The 22,305-nt window shown below is 35.7% G+C and overlaps 3 protein-coding genes across 4 annotated transcripts; 2 read left to right on the top strand and 1 right to left on the bottom strand.

Annotated features, from left to right (window-relative positions):
- Positions 1–232: 232 nt before the first annotated feature.
- On the bottom strand, positions 233–2,768 carry LOC124376753 (syntaxin-11-like). The gene is given in 3 exon segments (XM_046835998.1): positions 233–1,597; positions 1,600–1,741; positions 2,594–2,768. Coding segments are annotated over 3 exon segments (912 nt in total). The 5' UTR covers positions 2,606–2,768; the 3' UTR covers positions 233–839.
- Positions 2,769–7,033: 4,265 nt separating this feature from the next.
- LOC124377154 (syntaxin-11-like) lies at positions 7,034–9,964 on the top strand. The gene is made up of 2 exons (XM_046836514.1): positions 7,034–7,211; positions 8,862–9,964. Exon 2 carries the CDS (start codon positions 8,864–8,866, stop codon positions 9,683–9,685), a length of 822 nt encoding a protein of 273 aa, XP_046692470.1. The 5' UTR covers positions 7,034–7,211; positions 8,862–8,863; the 3' UTR covers positions 9,686–9,964.
- Positions 9,965–14,222: 4,258 nt separating this feature from the next.
- Positions 14,223–20,784, top strand: LOC124377275 (leukocyte elastase inhibitor-like). 2 transcript variants are annotated; one of them, XM_046836690.1, is made up of 8 exons: positions 14,223–14,378; positions 15,305–15,482; positions 17,759–17,863; positions 18,164–18,304; positions 19,018–19,135; positions 19,466–19,608; positions 19,946–20,113; positions 20,195–20,784. In XM_046836690.1, exons 2-8 carry the CDS (start codon positions 15,315–15,317, stop codon positions 20,600–20,602), a joined length of 1,251 nt encoding a protein of 416 aa, XP_046692646.1. In that variant the 5' UTR covers positions 14,223–14,378; positions 15,305–15,314; the 3' UTR covers positions 20,603–20,784. The 2 variants fall into 2 exon arrangements, with proteins under 2 accessions (XP_046692646.1, XP_046692647.1); XM_046836691.1 differs by lacking the exon at positions 17,759–17,863.
- Positions 20,785–22,305: the final 1,521 nt, after the last annotated feature.

Genomic DNA, 22,305 nt, shown 5'->3' with positions numbered 1-22,305 from the left:
GTTAATTCATAGTTTTGATGCCTTCAGTGTGAATCTACAATTTTTATAGTCATGAAAATAAAGAAAACTCTTTGAATGAGAAGGTGTGTCCAAACTTTTGGTCTGTACTGTATATATATATATATATATATATATATATATATATATATATATATATATACACACACACACACACACACACACACACACACACACACACACACACACATCTACATCCACATATACTTTAACATTTAATGAAAAGTTACAAGAAGCTCTGAAACACTCATTTAAAATTTATGGTACTTTATCTCTCAATGTTTGAACATAGATATTCTTATATTGTCTTATATTGTACAGTGTATTAACTGTTTAATCCATTTCCATGTTACAATTACATAAGAGTAATAAACATTGGAAACATTATAATTTATATTTTCTTGCAAATACCTAAACAAATGTAACTTCATTTACTATGTCTGACTATAACTTATATCACTGAAAGGTGCAGTTTCTAAAGAAATAAGGCTAGGATTGAATGTCATGAGGCTATTTAATATTTTATAGTACATATATAGCCTTATACTTCATTATGTGCACTTGTGCAATTTAAACATCAGCTACACACACATGCCACCTAAATAGCATTTTGTCTGTTGTTTTAACAAAGTTGAGCAAAAAATCAAATCTCTGTGTAAACTGTTATCTTATATTATGTTTTTTTTTTATATCTATATGAAGACTACCTGTAATTTTTTAGTTTAGCCAAATAGAAATTGTTAAAAACAAACTGAAAAGACATTTCATTCTGTACATGAACATCCATATAATCGAAGGGCAGATTATTTTGCCCATAGAAATTACTTATAGCATGGAAAGCAGCTACAGAACATTTTCTTGAAGGGATTGTTTTGATCATGTCTCTTTGCTTTTTCAAGTCGAATTAGGACTTCTTCGAGTTTAGCATCTGTTTTCTGAACATTGGTGAATATGTAGTCTATCATGGGCCCTTGTTCTTCCACAAGCATGGCCACATCCAGGAACACCTCATGGACACTCTTGAGTCGGTTCTCCAACTCCAGTAAGTCACGGTGTCGGCTTTCAATCTGGTTGAGTGCAGATCGTGCTGTTTTTCCTTCTGTCAAAACGTTATCATTGAAGATGTTCCACTGCCCATTCTCCAGCATTTCCTCAATCTCCTCACCTGTCACCTCTCGCCCTACAATCTCCATCTGCCTCTGGATATGCGTTTTGCACGTTTCTTTGTGGTTCATCTCTGCTTCGTTGTATTCCATCATCACATCACGGAAGCTGTTACTTAGGCCAGCATACTGCGTTCGAGCAATCCTGGCTACCGCCGAATTGATACCATGCTCCTCTTCCAGCTCTTTGGCATGAGAGTCCATCTTACGAAGACATTTCAGCAAATCCTCTCCACGGGTTTTGATATCAGCAGCAATGGCATTGGAGTCTCGCTTTATTGTGCTGGTTCGAGTTGGTTCACTTAGGAGGCGTGTGTTTTGCTCTCTGAGCCGCTTTACATCCAATTGAATGAGCTGAACCTCACGCCTTATCTCTTGAGCTTCATCAAACACAGCGTCCATCTCATTGTTGTCAAAATGATGGCTTGCTGCTGGAATTCTTCTTCCAGTTCCACATTGCTAAATGAGTCCGAGACTGACTCTGCATATTCCTGCTCTTCCAGATTATTTGTGGACACAGAAAGTTCCTGTAGGTGACTGAGTCTGTCCCTCATGGCTGCCTTAGGTGAAAGGAAAGAGAAGGGTTAAGGTATACCTGAAACAGTGCATTATCAGCATAAGTGCCTCAAGCACACAACTATCCTTCCTTGTTTTTTTTTTGTAAATACCAGTAAACATCTAACACACACACACAAAAAAAAATAATAATAATAATTGAAACAAGTTTAGTTTGACATGGAACTATATTTTATACAAATAATTGAGGTTTTGTAAAATATTACTTCACAAATGATTAAGAATATGCTATTTATTTGAATGACTTTTGTCAATGGAAGGAATGGGTTAATGTGTCCTGTTCTTACCTCTCAAAAGAATAAAGTCACACAACAAGTTTTACTTAGCAAAACTATTCCAGGGTGGCGTCACTCACCCAACAAGTTTGCACAAATATTTTAGAACTCTTGCATGATGGTATTTTAATCCAGAAGTAATGCTAGGAAATGTGCAAATGTTAGGTAATTTGCACACACACTATGAGAAATTGAAGTTCTTTTATGGGTATCTTTATTATTATTATTTACAGGATTTTCTGAACAACACTCAGGGTTCAGTATAGGACCTTATAGGTTTCCCCTGACAGAAAAACAAGGAACACTTCAAGATTAACGTTTAACTTAACAAATCGTCTTTGTTAAATGTTGTGTTTAGAAAAATGCATTTGTTAAACAAATGTAACAAACAATTTTTATTTAATATTCTGTTTGTGCAAAACAGAAAAAAAACCACAGACAAAACCAGGGTATTTGCTTCGATTTCCAAAACTCTTTATGAATAAAATAATAAAATAATAATAATAGAGACGTATATAATTATGGATTAGACCGACTTTAAAATATGATGGCAATACTCACTTCATGAAACATTTTGTTCCACAATACCTTGGTGATTTGCCGGATCCGTCAGCAGTATTAACCCTTTTTGGAAACACGTCTTACAGATGCCATATCAAGGGTGCTTCATGTTGGTGAGGTACAGAAGGGCTCTCGCTCATCAGCGCGCGTGACAGAGCGCCACCGCACCTTTTTACGCAAGACCCGCACTTAAAATAGTGTCACTGACTGTAGGCGGAAATATCTGCATATGTGAAGTTTTCTTTGTGGCATGCAGATGAGCTGCATATCTTTAGGCTTACATTTACCATTTACATTCAGAGCCATTCTTATCCAGATTTACAGTATGTGTGTGTGTGTGTGTGTGTGTGTGTGTGTGTGTGTGTGTGTGTGTATATATATATATATATATATATATATATATATATATATATATATATATATATATATATATTTATATATGTGTGGAAAGACCCACATCCAAATATGCTGATTTACCCTGTTTGTTATTTGAGTTGCTGCTCTAGAGTTACAGAAGATGGGAGACATATATATATATATATATATATATATATATATATATATATATATATATATATATATATATATATATATATATACACAGTACAAACCAAAAGTACAAAACAAAAGTTTGGACACACCTTCTCATTCAAAGAGTTTTCTTTATTTTCATGACTATGAAAATTGTAGATTCACACTGAAGGCATCAAAACTATGAATTAACACATGTGGAATTATATATGGAATTATATACATAACAAAAAAGTGTGAAACAACTGAAAAATGTCATATTCTAGGTTCTTCAAAGTAGCCACCTTTTGCTTTGATTACTGCTTTGCACACTCTTGGCATTCTCTTGATGAGCTTCAAGAGGTAGTCACCTGAAATGGTCTTCCAACAGTCTTGAAGGAGTTCCCCGAGAGATGCTTGGCACTTGTTGGCCCCCTTTGCCTTCACTCTGCGGTCCAGCTCACCCCTAAACCATCTCGATTGGGTTCAGGTCCGGTGACTGTGGAGGCCAGGTCATCTGGCACAGCACCCCATCACTCTCCTTCTTGGTCAAATAGCACTTGATGCCTTCAGTGTGACTCTACAATTTTCATAGTCATGAAAATAAAGTGAACTCTTTGAATGAGAAGGTGTGTCCAAACTTTTGGTCTGTACTGTACATATATAGAAATATAATAGCCTTTATTTATATCCTAGCTTGCTCGGAAGCTGGGGTCAAAGCGCAGTGTCGGCTATGATACGGACAGAACAGAGGGTCCCCCACAGAACAGAGGGTCTTGTCTAAGAGCAGCTTGGAGATACCGTCAATACCCCCGACCTTCTGATCAGTAGCTATATAATATAATCAAGTGAGTGGTAGCTCAGCAGTTAAGGTGCTGGGCTACTGATCGGAAGGATATATATACAGGAGATATACAGATAAGAACCTCTAATAATTTAACTATTTTAAAAAAGGGGTCAATCTTGAGATTTCTTTTTTTCAAATAGTTAAATTATTTGAGGTTCTTAGTTGGAACACAAGGTGTCGCTAGGTCATCGCTAAAAGAGCATATTGAGAAAGTAGCAAGAGAGCGCGCGTACACGTATTCACGGATCCGAAGCACATCAGTCAGACTGACACAGAAGTATAAAATATACTGGATTTAGCACTTTTAGAAGTTATTCAATACCAGCCAAAAGTAAAAAAAGTCAATAGGTGAAAAACCTTCCTATTTAATGTTTTCTTTTAAAATGTATTTATTTATACTGTTTCTAATGTTACACTGTATATTAATACTGACAATAAGAGATTGAAATTACAACAGAACAAATATAGAATTATGTACTTAACAAAATTATGTTAAATAAGACAGAATATATTTTATATTTTCTATTCTTTAAAGTATTTGCTTTCATGACAAATTCTCTTGGTCAGCCTAATTAGGTAGTCACCTGGAATGGTCTTCCTGACCAACAAACTTGAGGAGTTCCCAGAGGTGTTGAATACTTGTTGGCTGCTTTTCATTCAATCTTCAGTATTACGCATCCCAAACCATCACAACTGGATTTATATCAAGTGACTGTGGAGGACAGGTCATCTGATCTCTGTTGTTCTCCTTCTTGAACAAATAACCTAAAGGTGTGTTTTTGGGTCACTGTCTTGTTGGAAAACAAATAAATGTCCCACTAAGTGCAAACCAGATGGGATGGCATGTCGCTGCAAAATGCTGTGGTAGCCATCCTGGTTAAGAGTGCACTCAATTTTGATTATAAGTCAACAACAGTGTAAACAGTACAATCACACCTCCTCCTTCATGCTTTACAATGGAAACCATTGCTTTAATCGATCTATATCTAACAAGGACAGCAGTTTGAACCAAAAATCCCAAATTTGGATTAATCAGACCAAAGGACACTGATATAATGTCTATTCCCTATATTTCTTGACCCAGGCAAGTCCCTTCTGCTTGTTAATCTTTTGAAGTAATGTTTTCTTTGCCACAAATTGATCATGAAGGCCTATCTCAAGTAGTCTCCTCTGAACAGTGGATGTTGAAATATGTCTGGCACTTTAACCCTGTGAAGCATTTTTGTAATTTGGTGGTTTCTGAGGTTGGTAACTCTAATAAACGTATCCTCTGCAATGGAGGTAGCTGTTGGTCTTCCTTCTCTGGGACAGTCCTGATAAGAGGATGTTTTGTCATAGCGTTTGGTGGTTTTGGCGACTGCACTTAGAGATACATTTAAAGTTTTTTGGACCATTTCTTAAAGTAATGATTGACTATTTTCTTAACTCAAGTCAAGTCAAGTTTATTTTTATAGCGCTTTTCACAACAGACATTGTCTCAAAGCAGCTTTACAGAAATCAACAGTCAAGGTGAATGGTGTGCATTTATCCCTGATGAAACTCCCTTAGATGTCATGAGGAAGAAACCTTGAGAGGAACCAGACTCAAAAGGGGAACCCATCCTCATTTGGGTGACATCAAGAGTGTGATCATAGTCTTTAAACAATACAGAACACTGTAGAGTGGGAACTAACATGAGCACTGGAGTGTAAGATTATAAGTGATGTTCTTTTTACAGTCTTATACAGTAATTTGTGGTTATAAAACTAGAAGTTACTGAGCAACTCATAAAAGAGCTCAACATTTTCGATCATCACAGATCCAGCACCAGCTTCTCCATGCCAGAGCCTTTAAACACTCCAGGAGGTCCAATGTCAAAACTCCACACATGAAGTGGGATCCAGCTGGCACTGGTATGTCTCTGGGTGGTATGGGAAATTTGCGAGTTCCGCATCTATTTCTTTAAAGGTCCATAATCTTCATGAGGTGGGACGTGACTGGAGCTGGCCAAACCTCAGGATGCCTCGGGATGGGGAGAGAAAGAGAAGCAGTGGAGAGAAATTAGAGTAGCTGCTGTTCATGATATTAACAGCACAAGTTGATAATGTGCATGTAATCAGATGTTCTGGAGCACAAGGTTATGATATGTGATGTGTGTTATGTGTAGGCTTTGCTAAAAAGATATGTTTTTATGTTTCACCTAAACTGTGAGAGTGTGTCTGAGCCCCGAACACTGTCAGAAAGACTATTCCAAAGTTTAGGAGCTAAATGTGAGAATAATCTACTGACTTTAGTGGACTTTGCTATTCTAGGAACTACTAGAAGTCCCGAGTTTTGAGATCTCAAGGAGCGTGACGGATTGTAGCGTGTTAAAAGACTGGATAGGTACATGGGAGCTAAACCGTTTAGTGTTTCATAAGTAAGAAGCATGTTCTTTTATAGTTTGGATGTCTAAATAAATATAAATAACACTGAAGAAGAAGGTGTGTCCAAACTTTTGACTAGAATGGTATATTCTGGTTTCATTTAGAAAGACTTGGAACATTTAAATGACCAAACAGAGAGGTGTGTTTGCTGAACTTGTCACTCAAGACAATTGGTTGCTGTAATGCTGCACTCAGCAGCACTGAATCAGTTACTGTATGAGTATTGCATTAATTAAAAGTATTAAGATCTGTGGTCCTCTACCCATCTGGCCAAAAACACATAAAAAAAATACTCTGAAGGAAATAGACTAGACTTAATATTTAGTAGACCTCCTTAATTTGTATGAAATATTTATTAAAAACCAATTATTTAACAGCATTAATAATATTAATAACTATTATAATAATAGCTATACAATAGCTACCAGATCACTATATATATATATATATATATATATATATATATATATATATATATATATATATATATATAGTCAAATCAACGAAAGCTGTACTTAACAGTGTTTTAATATTTAATATAACAGTTAAAAAAACAACAACAGATCAGATATTAAGTCATATAGCGTCACTTTGCACTGTTGTATTTTTGCAAAACATGCACAGGTCTAAAACACATGCACAGGTTATGCAGGCTACAGGATACTACACGTCACAGGATCTCATTGGGGCGGAGTTACACACAAAAAAGCAGGAAGCAGAATGTGATTTGTCCATCACGCGCACAGGGCATTTTCAGCTCATCTGCGCACGTCTGCCCAGACGCTTGAAACCGCCCCATGGTCACGTGATGAATTTACCTGTTTCTGGCGCCTGTATCGACCTGTCTTCTATTAAAGTGAGTATTTTTTTTAACGTGTTCGGTTATTTGATCTGTAGGATGCACACACACACACACACACACACACACACACACACACACACACACACATACATATGTTTATGCAGAATTATATACGACAATTTTCTCATTACCTAGTTCAAACAAAACCAAGTCACGTGATCGATTGCATGACGACGGTTGAGAAAAAAACAGCTAGAACCATAAACACGCATTAGTGTCAGGACATGCTTATGAGTATGATCTTAGATATAAGATATCAGTTATGCTTTTAATTACATGAAAGTTCTTTTTGTATATATTGTTATTGCTTTGGATAATTTTGTCAGATATGTTGGAATACCCGAAACCTAAAACACAAAGTGCATGAGCCTTTTGTCTACATGGGGTCATTCAATCATTTACTAATGTTCCTGGGAAGTCCCACCACCACTCCCACCCAGTGCCTCATCAGCCATTCAACAAATTCATCATTTACAACCTGGTGCATTTAAAATTATTTTGTTGTTTGACATGTTTTGTTGCTTTGCTTGCAGTTAGTGGTCACATATTAATACTGCAAAAAGCGGTAATAAAGACCCATCAGTGCACAATTCAAGCTGCCTCATACTCAGGGGTGGAACAGCATATACAACAATTCAAAGAACTGCCAGATAGAACCTATTAGATAATCAGAATATAAAAAATATGTCTGAATGTGTACATACAAACAGTTTGCCTATATGTATCTTACTTTCCAATGCTTTAAGTTTTTGGGTGAATTTCAGGTCTTGTGTTTGGTTTCGAAGCTGGAAAGTGTAGATTTGCTTTACATTATATGCCTCACACTGGCAACACACATGCTATATTGAACACAGCACCTTTGGTACATCCAAAATCCTATTAAAAAGAGCTGCTAGTCTGTATGCCAAATGTCTGTATATTGTGCCATATTACAGGGTTATTCGAAAAAATGGACTAGAATGTAGTGTGTGATAGTTATAGTCATAATATTAGTTAGTTTAATCATAAAGTTGTAGGCATGTAAAAAAAAATTGTTGTAGGACATGATTTTGTTTAAACAGCTCATAATTTCCATTTGATAATTTTTTGTGCTATGTAAGTATACATGTCTCCCAGGTTCCTCAAACTTCCAACTAGGTAGACTGGTTATATAAGCATGGTTAATTGTGGGTGTTCTGTTTTGATTGAACAGGGAGTTGCATAGAACTAAACTGCACACTCTTTTACAAAATACACTTTTTTTTATTCTTTTATTAATGCAGCTATGTGATATGTGTGCATTCACCAGTAATTTAAGACAAAAACCCCTCCAATAATAACATGGTTTCCCTACCCCCAACATAGAAACACACACACACACACACACACACACACACACACACACACACACATATAATGGCAGATTTTTCTTAGCAGATGTTAAAGGTACAAAGTCCATTTGTATGGAGAATGTGCCTAATAAAATTGAAAATTTTCACCTTAGAAACACACTATAACACTGCTGGTGAAAGACTAAAACTAGTCTGTCTTGTTGGCCAGGTCCAATACATGCAAATTAGATTGGGAGAAAAGAAAGAGAACTCTCATTGAGTCTCATGACATTTATTTTGGTATTTTGACATATGCCCATTCATCTTTTTTCAGCTATGAGGGACAGACTAAGCCACCTTTATGCTTTTTCGGCATCCAGCAGTCATATGGAAGAACCTCCTCAGAAACTAAACACCGACCCTGAGATGGAAGCCATATTTGTTGAGGCTAGTAACATTCGCCATGACATTCAACTCATCCTTTTAGATGTGAAGCATCTTGAAGAGCAAAACTCTCGTATTTTGAATGAGCTACCAAATTGTAGCACTGCAAAGCAAGACTCTAATGCCATTGCTGCTAGCATCAAATCCCGTGCTAAAGACGTACTTTCACGTCTTCGCAACATGGATATGCATTCTAACGAGCTGGAGAAAAAGCATGGGCTCCACAGTGCAATTTATCGAATCGCACGAACACAGTTTGCTGGTTTGAACAGCAGCTTCCATGATGTGATGATGGAATACAACAAGGCAGAAATGAGCTACAGGGAAACATGCAAACTACACATTCAGAGGCAGATGGAGATTGTAGGACGAGAGGTAACAGGTGAGCAGGTTGAAGAAATGCTAAGTAATGACCAGTGGAACATCTTTAGTGAAAACGTGGTTACAGAGGGGAAAACAGTACAGTCAGCTCTCTACCAAATCGAAAGTCGACATGCTGAGCTGCTGGAACTGGAAAGCCGCATAAGCAGCATCCATGAAGTGTTTCTAGACATAGCAATGCTGGTAGAAGAACAGAACAGCATGATTAACTACATACAGACAAATGTCCAAAAAACTGATGCAGATATTAAGGGGATGCTGGAAAGACTTGGAAAAGCAAAGAAATATAATAATAATAACCCCTTCAAGAAAATCTTTTTTAGGAAGCGTTAATCAACATGTTATAGCATTGTTTATTGTTTTTAATTAGCTTGCTGTCTTTTATATATTTATTTATATATATATATATATATATATATATATATATATATATATATATATATATATATATATATATATATATATATATATATATTAGTATGTATATGTGTATGAATAAAATGCCGAGCTGTATAAGAAACCTTCTGGACAAAAAGGTTTTCTGAAATAATTGAAGTATGCATGTGTGACTTTTGCAGGTAATAAATAAATTGTAAATTAATGAATGATGAACAGTATTGTTTAGAGTGTGTGTCTAACTTTCTCATATACAGTACAATATACATCAGTAGATTCTGTATGCATAAAAGTTTCTGGATACCTGACCACACCACACGTATGTCTCCATTCTTCTGGGAAGGCTTTAGACACAACTCCAGTATAAACACATATTTAGCGCTTCAAAAAACTAAACATATATATATAAATACAATTAATCATAATCTCATCCACAATGACTTAATAGTTGTTCTTCAGGAAATTCCATATGATCTTTCAATGCTGTAACTACAGTGATGCTTATTAGTTCATTAAGTCTCAAGTGATTATTTTTAATATATATATATATATATATATATATATATATATATATATATATATATATATATATATATATATATATAGTGCATTAAAATAGTGTAAAAATAAATAGTTTTTCAATAGTTGTGATCTTATATACAGTAGGTAATATGAAGGCAGTGTTTTGGAGTTTTAGCTTCTATCTACTAAGAAAAGAACAGCGCTAATCAAGTTAACACGAATAAGACATATACGCCCTCTAGTGGTAGCTGCATGGTATTGGTAGCAATATTTAGAAGATACATTACGTGCGGAGGATCCGCTGTGGCGACCCCTAACGGGAGAAGCCGAAAGAAAGTTTTTTACATTAGGACCTACCTTGAGAAAAAAAAAAACATGTCTAACAACTTGAAAATAAAAGCACTTGTCTATAAAGCCAAATTAAGCTATATTACATAATCATAATCATTACCATCAATTTCTGTGTTATGATTTATGTTCATTAAATGATGGTGGTGTGTAGCACCACTCATCTGCACTCCTGCCTTATTTAAACTATAAAGACAAACTTAATTGTTCCCGGAGGCCTTTGACAGGTGGTGTCTTGCTGTATTTTCACTCTTTCATAGCTTCTGATAAAAAAAAAAAAAAAAGGTTTTCCTTCACATCATACAACACCACCACCAAACTGGCAAAATCTATTTATGACATAAGTGTAACAAGGTTGAAATAGTTTTATTTCACTAAATTTTCTTGTTTATGCATTCACTGTGGTTCTATATTTGTTGAAATCATCAGTGTTTGGTAAAATACATTTAAAAAAAAAAAGGGTCTGTAATTAGATAATGGGTTCACCTTCCTTTCCCCCCCTTCCTTTAACAACAAAGTGGTTCAGTCCAGGTAGCCATATCTGCTGATTGCTCTTTTAACGGTTTTTTTCCTTCTCTCTCCCGAGCGGAAGAGTGTTGACGGTGTGTGAGCTGAAGCTGTTGTGACAATCTGTATATAAAAATACATTCTCTATGCAGACCAAATCTGGCGTTCTCCTGTCGGTTATTTTCAACACAACGCAGACCACAGAAGTATACGGTTACATAAGCTTAACTAATACCTAGGGTTACTGACCTGTATCTTCATGATGTTATACTGCCCTTTGGTACAATACATGCACAAAACTTAAAAATGAAAAATACTGTTTTATAATTGACCCTTGTTCTTTAACAATCCAGTAAAGCCTAAGTCTGATCAGCCAGCAACTGTCCAATGGGCATAAAAGTCCAGAAGGTTTATTTAGCAGGAGCTTGGTGGCAGATAACTAACAATTACAATGCTTTCCCCCTAAAATAATTTAGAACTGTACTATACAGATTACACATTTTATGCACAGGTTACCCATAGCAATCCATGTAACATATGCAATTACCGTGTAGCTGCCGATTGTGCCATAATTTGTAATGTTTTCATTAGTTGCAGTCCTAAAACAGTGAATATTGCTCTATAAAATCATGTTCATAATAAAAGGCACCCTGAGTGTACACTAATCTAATTCTATGGTCACCAACCAAAAACATTCAAATGCATAGTTGTCACTAGTATGAATAGTTTAAACCTTGGTGGTGTTCATATTTTTATTAATCAGCCAGTGTCTATGAGTCTTGTGGATGCTGCATTTTGTGAGGCTTTTAATTCAACACAATCAAAAAATGTTATGTTGAACTGCTCAACAGATATTTTTCTTCATCCCAAATACAATTAATATAAGAAGCACATATGGTTATTATTTGCCCTTTTTTTTTGTTATACCATTTATATATTTGTTTTTGCTTGTTTTTTTAATAAAATGTTAATAAAAAAAAGAAAATGAACACAGACATGTCCAGAACAACTATCATTCCCTTATTATTCTCACGGGCACCTCCATCAGGTTTCCCTTGTAGACTTTAAGTTCCAAGCCTGTAAGGATGAGGCGTCTCAGGCAGCCCCAATCTCTATACCAGAATTTGCAGGTTTAGATGGTATATACTGCTTAAAGAGGCAGTGGCCCCTAAATGGCATTAGCTGCTCATCAATGGTGACATTAGGTTCCAGGTTGTAAAACGGTGAGGGGGGGTGCACCCCTTGTCCCACACTGAACTGATGGCAGCTAGCTTGTCTCTCTGCCATCGAGCTGGTCTGTCATCTAGGTTATCAACAGGGCAATAACGCGTTACTGTAACGCAGTTACTTTTGACAGCAACTAATACTGTAACGCATCACTTTTTAAATCAATTAACTCCGTTACTGTGTAATGCGGTGTCTGTTACTTTTTTAAATTAATTAATTTCGGCTGAAGTGTAGCCTACAGTCTAACCTGTTTACAGCAGCGACACATTGTAGGATGAGAACCATTGTAAACACGAAGAAGACGCACTGAGGGCGTGTTTCTGTTTATTCAGGTCTGTGCGGCAGTAATGGCAAGTCGAGGCAAGAGCAAGACAAGTTTCTCAAAGTGGAAATATGATCATTATTTCACTTTAGTTGAGCATAAAGACAAAAACATTTTAGGCAAATGTAAGCTGTGTCTTTCTGGTTCGAAGGTCGTATCTACTGCGATAAACAGCAACTCCAATCTGTTGAAGCTCCTCCAGAAACTCCATGCCTCGACGAAGCTAGAAGCTAACCCGGTGTTATGTTTACATTGTTGATCATTTTTATACTTAAGCTGTGAAAGGAACATTTTTAAGGGCTCAACACAACAGCTTTTATGATGCAGAAGCCACTTTAGTTTTTGATTGTGAATATAATATTCAGCTTGTTTTGTTATTTATTTCAGAAATGCTTGTGATATATTCAGTTTGTGCTGGTCTGACTAAAATAAAATACTGTTTAAAAACTACTTTGTGTTTAAGTCAGTTTTGTGTTTGTATAGACCATAACGCATAAAAGGGCATTCATGGGAACATTAAAGAACATTCTTTAATAAAGTAAATAAAAAGTTTCTTTTAACAGTAATGCATTACTTTTTGGTGTAAGGAATCAACAAAGTAATTGAGTTACTTTTTGAATGAAGTAACTAGTAACTGTAACTAGTTACTATTTCTTAGTAACTAGCACAACACTGGTTATCAAAGCAGATTATCCTGGAAATTATGGAGTTTTCCATAGACATTGTTCTCTGCCAGTTTCTGCATCCCACGGGGATTCTGTGGATTCCCCATTGGACCTGAAAACTCCAGCAGGAATAAGAACCCCAAAGTAGACATGTAAATGGGTTTGGTCCATCTCCTTTCACCTCTCTCCAAAAACATGCCTTCCTTCTAAATTAGTGCAATCCAAAATAATTTTCTGGATAGAATCTGGAATAAAAAGCTCAAAAGAAGACTTAATGTCCTGCACATGAGTAACAATCATCCCTCTTGACTCACTCTTGACTCTTGGTTGCATCCATATCACACTGGCAGTCATGCAGAGTGGCTTATTTCTTGGGAAGAGCATTCAATTTCACAATTTTTTTACATCCACATTTCTTCACCTGCTAGCTGCTGAAGGGCTTTTTTCTGGTCATGGGGCTGGTCTTTGTTTTGAAACTAGCTGGATTTCAATCTCATCCTGTTTATCAAAGTCATTGTCAGAAATGTGATCCTTAAATTTTCAAACCTCCTTCTCTATATCACCATCAAAAGCTTCTCTCTCCTACAAAATCCGTTGTAATGTCCACTAAGGAGAGAATATTTTGGCCATCTTGAACCAAATTGGCGAAGATATATTATTGTGTCACACCCACAATTTGCAGCTTGGTTAAAGTATGAGAAAATTAAGATTGGTTCCCACAAGACAGAGGGTAAAATGTGCGTGAATGTTAGCGCAGACTGGTTTCGAAACGTTTAAAGGCTACACAACACTACGGATTCAATCCATGCAAACTTTTTTTCCCTTTCTGTATATAGTCGCATCTTTGCACACAACACGCACTGCGCCATTGTGGAATCCATTCCGCGTGACACGTGACGTCATTTCCCGGACTAGTCTTCTGCTGAAGTTGACTCAGGCAGGAGGTGGGCTGAGGATTGATATATATAGAGTTGTACACACATTGAGGATCGCGACCGACTGCATTTGATCAGATCACTTGAACATCGTAGGAAGTGCGGTAAGTGTCCTGAAGTGTTGAGGGGTTTGGAGTTTAAGCGTCACTTTCTGCTGTCATTTTGGGCAGCGCATGTATCAGGTACCAAGGAAGCATCAAACCATGTTTTTAGTTTTTTTCTTGTTTACAAATATTCAGTGAAAGTGAAAACTATTAGATTTTTACTTCCGTATCGATTAGATCAGTATTAGATTAAATACCTTTTTCTTATTCGCGCACACGCCCTGTTCTGTACTTTCATTAGACTGTTTTGCTGTAAGTGCTTTTGGCATGGAGCTTCCTGAACAGGACGTGGCGCAGCTTGCTGGGGTTCTCCAACACCGGGCCAGCAGGAATAATAATAAAATACATTTTGTTATATGTTGACATTTTCTGCTTATGTCAGTTTCCCGCATTAGTTTTTTTCCCCATGCATTGATAAATTAAGCTCACACTGATTATGCATACGGTGCCTGTTCATTATATATGCAATAATTACATTTGTGATTAAATCATATTATATATGCACGTTATTGTGTGTGGTTATGTGCGTGAAACTGGTCGGTGGTGCAAAAACGTTTGTGGACATCAGCTGGGTATAAAGCAAATGGGTATAATTGCACTAGTTAAGCCTATTTGAAGGCTTCTTCATAATTGTTACTATTATATAGCCAATTAATAATACTAGTTTATAGCTAAATTTGGCTGGTATTTAAAAAATAGTACAAGCAGAAACCATTTGACCAAAAGACATGATTATATGAAACATATATCAACCAAACTAACACTAAGTTTAGAGGTAAACTAAATATTTAATGTTATTAATGTTTGCTTTTCTCTGCTGCACCAGTATGGCCTTACACATTTATACAAATCAGGCAGCAAATCAACAGTGTATTACATCAGTGATTTTTTTTATGTATCTAAATGCTTATTTATTTCTCTTTTAGAATTTGCAAAATGGAGTCTATCTCAGTTGCAAACACCAATTTTGCCCTTCACCTGTTCAGCAAGATCAAGGAGGGCAACAAAACCAAAAATGTCTTCTACTCTCCTCTCAGCATCTCTTCTGCGCTGGCCATGGTGTCTCTCGGAGCTGCAGGCAACACAGCAACTCAAATGTCTGAGGTTAGAAAAATAATAATAATAATAATAAATAAAATAAAAATAGTAATAATGATAATGTATAATATTATTAACGTAATAACGTATAAGACAATAAATGTAAACAAAGATGAGAAAAAAAAATAGACACGTATGAGAACTAGTTATGCATCCCTCATCTTATCACATGGGAAAATGTGTTTTTGAGACAGGATGTTGAATGAGATAAAACTAAACTTAAGGTCTGGAGTTATAATTGGTACAAGAGAACAACTCAGACCAGAAAAAGTGAGTCTCTTGAAGGAGTTTATTTTAATAAATTTAAATATTGTGTTATTTATTTTATTTATTTTTTAATGTTTTTACATATTTTTACATAAGGCATCTGTCTATTTCACTATTGACATAATTTTTTGGATAATAAACAAATATCCAATACATCCTCTGCCTGTTTTTAGTTTTCCTATACTAGCTTAACTATACCTTACCCATGGGTATCATGATCATGAATCAAACCTGTTAGTTTGCATACTTTTGTGACTGCTCAAACAGAATCAATCCTGTGTATAACCTGTGCAGGGCCGATCCCAAAAACGACTGTGCTGTTAACAGAAATAAGTATTACATTTTTTACCATGCTGAGACTGCATATCAATCCACTATCAACCAAGTGTCTGTTCAAAGCTCAGGTTTCTACATTTTACTTTGAAGATAAAAGTCTTTAGATAAGTTGATCACCTCCAATCTTACTGTATTCAGTTGGGTGGAATTGTTACAAAATCCCCTGCCAGCACAAAGTTCATGTGAACTTTGAACTGAGTACATGCTACAGCTTTATAGTTATTCAGCCATTTAGGCGTGACTCTGTTGTGTTTCTATAGTTACTCCATTGCTGTCACCAATAAAACTTTGTGTCTCTCTTTGTGATGTTTACTTGGCTTAGGCGTAGTTTGTCTGTTACAGTTCTGTATCTTGCAGCCAGATTTAGCTTTTTCCATCTCCTAATACAGCTCTACTAGGCGTTTGGTGTTCTCAGTGAAGTGCAGATTTGTGGTAAATATTAATGAAAATAAAACACGTACAATTTTGAATGGATTTCCAAAGGTGTTCTACACTCCTAAAACCAGTTCAGAACTTGAACATAACACATTCCTTAGGCTTTGACTGTGTTTGCAGTTCAGATTCACTAAAATCTGTAAACTACCACAGACTATTCAGTCAGTTAAAGACACAGAAATGCTGAGTACAAAAAAATATATATTAACAAAGAGAATGCTAAAGGAAAAACATTAAAAAAAGACAATGAACTTCAAATGAAATCAGGCCATATTGATGCTGATGAACATGAATCTTTGTATTATACTACTACAGTACAGTATTACTGTATGTATTACTAATATCTAAATTATATTTTGGTATTATTTTAAAGCACAAGGATCAGTGATAATAAAATGTGCTGAAAACATGCCTTTTTATTCATCATTATTATTATTATTATTTTGTTGAATTGTCTGTCTAATTAGTTGGTAACCAACTATATTCCTTTGGTTTGATATGATAGGATTCAGTTTGTCCACATGATAAAGAAGCACATCATAACAGCATCTAAATTCACACCTCCAATTCACATGAGAGTGGGAAAATTTCTCAACTTTTCTCAAGTAAATGGCAAGATGTAACGTGCAATAGCCAAATAGATTGCTCATTTGGTCTTGCCAAAGGTTTTTACAATGTCACAGCAATGTTTGTCCTTCAGCCAACTTGGCTCACAAAACAGCTTGTTGATTGAGTGTGAATCACTTCACTGAAATAGAAATTGTTGCAATCTGTTTTCCAGTATTGTTGCGTTTCATGCAAGTCCTGTCCATGCAAGTTACAGTGTGGTAGTTGATAAATGATGTTTTATCAGGCACTCCTTTCTTGCTAACTTGGGCAAGGCAAAGTGTTGCAAGTCCTGGAAATTACGAGTTTTCGATGTCAAATTTTGTTTGCCTTACTCATTTTAGATGAAAAGAAAAAAAAAGCCTTTTGTGCTTACTTATTCATATTGTGCAAAAATTAGTTGATCATGAAGTGTGATGAAACTTGTATGTGAAATGTGTGACCTGTTTAAATGCCTGTAAGCACAGTTCCTATTGTGCCATGAATTTGCATATTATAAAAAACTGTCATGGTTATGATTTTTAAATACACTTTTATATGTTAAGTATATGACTCCAAAAAATCTGTTGTTCATAAAAACAACTGGTGAATGCAATGAAAAGGGTTTTGCAATTCTGATGATTAACATGTTACTGTAGGTCTTGTGCTTCAACAAACCAGTGAAGCCTAAATCTGCTCAACCAGTAGCAGTCCAAAAGGCACAACAAACTCAGAAGGTCCAGTTACCAGCGGCTTTACAAAAGGTTATTAAATGCAATAATCAGTGGAGGCACTAACAAAGTGGGGGTATTATTTTGGCAATAACATTGGTGATGGTAATATATGGCATACATATAGTTGCTCCTTCTTGGTGGTAGATAACTTGGATCCAGTGCTGCCCTACTTCCTCTGCATTCGTACTACACAGCTTACATATTAAAAAGGATGATTTATATAAAAAAAAACATGGGATAAAAAGATGGAATTTATCTTTACTTACCACATAGATTTTTTTACTTTTTTTTTATTATTATTTCGATTTAATCTTCATCCATTTGACCTAGACCCTGCACCACGACAAAGTCAAGGATGATATCCATGCCAGCATGAGCAAGCTGATGAGTGAATTGAACAAAGCAGGAGCGCCATATTCCCTCAGCATGGCCAACAGGCTTTATGGAGAGCAGTCCTATCAATTTGTGGAGGTGAGTGTCTGGATAAAAAGAGGCCCTTTCTTCAACATGATATACAGCTTTGTAACATCTGACAACCCATGTTGTAGATTTAGTAACTTACTAAATATATTAGAAATATATCAGGTATGATAGTGTATTCAGTATATTAGTCAAAACCTATAGTTCTAAGGTAATAAACTATTATTTAATATCCTATAATGTTATCATTGGATTGAGGTAGATAAAGGTGACAAGTCAGTCTTGATCAAAGAAAAAAGTCTACTTGTTGGTTAAGCGTTTAGTTGACTGATTAATTATTGTCTGGCTATTAGTATGATAAGGTCATTTTTATAGGATGTATGGACATGGCAGTGTCCTGTGACATTCTGCTAAGGTCCTGTGCAGTTTTCAGTTTATCCCATTCTCCTATTCTGTTGGGCCCAAATCAAAAGCCTCTAAAGCCATGTTAGTGTACAACCTTTTAAGTTGATCTTGATAAAAACATGTGCATGATTAATTAATTATTAATTATTAATAATTAATTAATGTGAATTATGTGTAACTATATAGCTAATGTAACAGCCCAGCACAAACTCTATAACTACAGTAAAATAATCTTGCGATTCATTTATTGTACCAGAATTTGACATTTTTGCTCAGTTAAATTTATTCTACAGCAGTTGTTGTATCTATAAATGTAACAAATATTTCATTGTTTTTACTTGATTTGTTTTTTTAAACAGAAATTTATGAGTGACACAAAAACACACTACAATGCTGAGCTGGAAACTGTTGACTTTAAAGCAAATGCAGAAGCTGCACGTGTCAATATTAATAACTGGGTGGAGAAACAAACAAATGGTTAGTATTCGAACATGTTATTCTAATTTGCGTATATACTATATTCTGATGCATCCTTGTTAAGCTAATTAATCAGCTTCAATGGAATTAATTGTTACCTTCCATAAAGCTAGTTTATCTGTAGTGCACCTTTTAGTTTCCTCCCTTGTGATTTTACTGATTTTTATTTAGTATATAGTATATAAAGTCTAGTATATAAATCCCTTCAGGAGTAGAATACCACTATTAAGAATAGAATTAATAGTATTAGTAAATTTTCTTTAGAAAATGTTTATATTCATGAATGTTGCTTAACCATATGTTATTTTGAAATTGAAATGCTCACAATAGAAAAGATCAAGAATTTGCTGGCAAAAGGAATCGTTGACAGTTTGACCAGACTTGTGTTGGTCAATGCCATCTATTTTAAGGGAACCTGGGAGCAGCAGTTTAATGCAAATGCAACAAGGGAGCATCCTTTCAAGATCAACAAGGTGGGTGCCATGCACTTATTAAATTGCATTCTCACTCTTTCCCCTCCTCCTTTCTCTTCTTTCCTGTGTATCTTTGGTGGGCTCCTACCTTGTTCTGTTTTGGTTTGTGAGAAATTGAACTGACATCTAATGTCTAAACAACAAAATATTAAATGTTTTTGTTCAAGTTCTGACAATTGACATGAATAAGGAACATTCTATGTAGTGGAGGTGAAAATCACAGTACATTCAAGATATGAAAATATGTCATTCATATTTTTGTTATTTTTTTATGAATTTTATTTAAATTAATATTAATTAATATATTTTAACATTTTATGTTTGATTATATATGCAGAAAGAAACCAAACCAGTGCAGATGATGAATCAGAAGGCAAAGTTTCCCCTGGCCTTTATTCCTGATGTGCAGTGCAGGATTCTTGAAATGCCATACAACGGCAATGAGCTCAGCATGCTGATTATGCTACCTGTTGACATCCAAGATGACACTACCGGCCTTAAGAAGGTAAATAATAAATTAGCATGCTTTGCAAATCTACTTATAATCCATGATTAATTTATATATTGGATGTATGTATTCTCTCAGCTTGAGCAAAAGCTCAATTATGAGAATTACATGGAGTGGACACGGCCTGAAATGATGGATACTGTGGAGGTGCAGGTGTCTTTGCCGCGGTTCAAACTGGAGGAAACCTACGACATGAAAGATCTGCTTGTCAGCATGGGCATGACAGATGCCTTTAACCCTTGCAAGTGTGATTTTTCACGCATGTCTCCTGGCGATGATCTGGTGCTCTCCAAGGTCGTGCATAAATCCTTTGTAGAGGTGAATGAAGAAGGCACTGAAGCCGCTGCGGCTACTGCAGCTATCATGATGTTGCGTTGTGCCATGCTACCCCCGGAGCAATTTCGGGCGGACCATCCCTTCCTCTTTTTCATTCAACACAAACCAACCAGGAGCATTCTCTTCTGTGGACGCTACAGCTCTCCTTAAATTACCTCAAGTGCAAATATAAAGCTATGCAGTTAGTTGATGTCATAGTTAACTGTGTCTTAAATAAACATATTTAGATAATGAATTTTTGTACAATTATCAACTAACGTTTTCAAGCAAGCACTTTGGCAAAATGGGATGATATTCATTAACCAAATGAAATAAACATGTTCTTCACAACACGTCAGTGTTTTATATTAACCATTACTCACAACAGTGCTGGTGACAGACAAAATGGTAGAAAAATACAAGAAAAATCTAATTTGCTGGTTCAGAACGGAAAGGGAAAAGAAGATTGGGTATGTGTCCTATCAACTGATCTATGATTTTTCCGGTAAAATTGTGTTGCTGTTGGAGACGAGTGCGCATATATGGTCCACGTGATGAGAGATCATATAATATTGGGTCAGAATTCTATAATAATCCAGGTCATACACAATAGTTCATAGGCGAAAACATATGAAATCTGTTTCAAGAATTTACGTAGAGGCAGAGGTAGGTATACAATAATGCAAAGCAGATCATATGTGGCGAGGTCTTCTGGCCCTGTTATGGTGTATTGCCTGTGACAGACGAGATAGTACCACTGGTATTAACTGTCCTGCGAATAAATAGTGTGAGAATACCTGTGAGAGGCTACACTGAGAGCTTCGTCTAAAACTCTGCACAAGAAATAAGTAGAGTTTATTGCAATCATTACTTTGGCATAAATAAGCTGTGTTTCTTTATAATGAAATAATATAATGAGATTTTCATTTATTTTTAAACTGCAAACAGAACCATCTGGTGATGTCTTCCATTTAATATATATATATATATATATATATATATATATATATATATATATATATATATATATTTGTTTTAAAAATTATTTAATATCAAGTCATACCAACAATGGAAGAAAAGCCACAATTTTTCACATACATTACAGCACAGAGAAATTATTCTTCACATATCCCTTGCTAGGTAGCTTCAGTCAGAACACAGGCTCAGCCAAGATACAGCACTCAGTGGCAGCTTGGTGGTGCTGGGGTTTGACCTTGTGTTAAGCAATTTCTCCCTGATACAAGCAGTGTAACTATGCTTTATACACTTTGTAGTAATCCCACTGATTTTATATGAGTGGACAACAAGGTGCCATTCAAGTTTGGTGATAATCTTGAGACAAATAGAACTAGAGCATGCACTGTAGATAGACTGGGTCTGCCTCTCTTAGTGGACATCTGAAGTGCAGCTTGAAATAACGCGTCAGAAAGTTCACAGTAAAATAATTACTGTAAAATGTTTTTATTGTATTTATATAATTCTGACCTGTATTATGATTTTACCGGTCCCAATGACCATCTGGACATCGATCCATTGGTCAATTGTTATCAGGCCGCACAGAAAGAATACATAACTTGCATTATTTCCGTTTTATTTATTATCTGATTTTGTTTTATTTCGGGATAAATTACCGGATTCTTTCTACCACATCTGTCTATGACTCACTCTTGATACATGTCATGATGCCTTGGTCACATGTCTTACCTCCATCCGCTACCTTCTTAAAGCTGCTGCTCTGGAAGCTAACACATAATACATTACCGCTAAATTTAAACCCCCAAGCTATCACGATGAACAAAAAACAACTCAGTGGTTTCACGTTTATTATTATATTTAGAAAATACCAATTTTAGCAAAAAAAAGGTTGGGGACCA

The sequence above is a fragment of the Silurus meridionalis genome, chromosome 23 (assembly GCF_014805685.1).
Source record: "Silurus meridionalis isolate SWU-2019-XX chromosome 23, ASM1480568v1, whole genome shotgun sequence".
NCBI lineage: Eukaryota > Metazoa > Chordata > Actinopteri > Siluriformes > Siluridae > Silurus > Silurus meridionalis.
This window is presented reverse-complemented; position numbering and strand designations above follow the sequence as displayed.

Bases quoted from the DNA above. Each gene is read 5' to 3' on its own strand.
- LOC124377154 (XM_046836514.1), top strand. From the start codon at position 8,864: ATGAGGGACAGACTAAGCCACCTTTATGCTTTTTCGGCATCCAGCAGT.
- LOC124377275 (XM_046836690.1), top strand. From the start codon at position 15,315: ATGGAGTCTATCTCAGTTGCAAACACCAATTTTGCCCTTCACCTGTTC. The intron at 17,864-18,163 runs GTTATTAAATGC...CATTTGACCTAG, and splicing joins TACCAGCGGCTTTACAAAAG to ACCCTGCACCACGACAAAGT. The intron at 18,305-19,017 runs GTGAGTGTCTGG...TTTTTTAAACAG, and splicing joins AGTCCTATCAATTTGTGGAG to AAATTTATGAGTGACACAAA.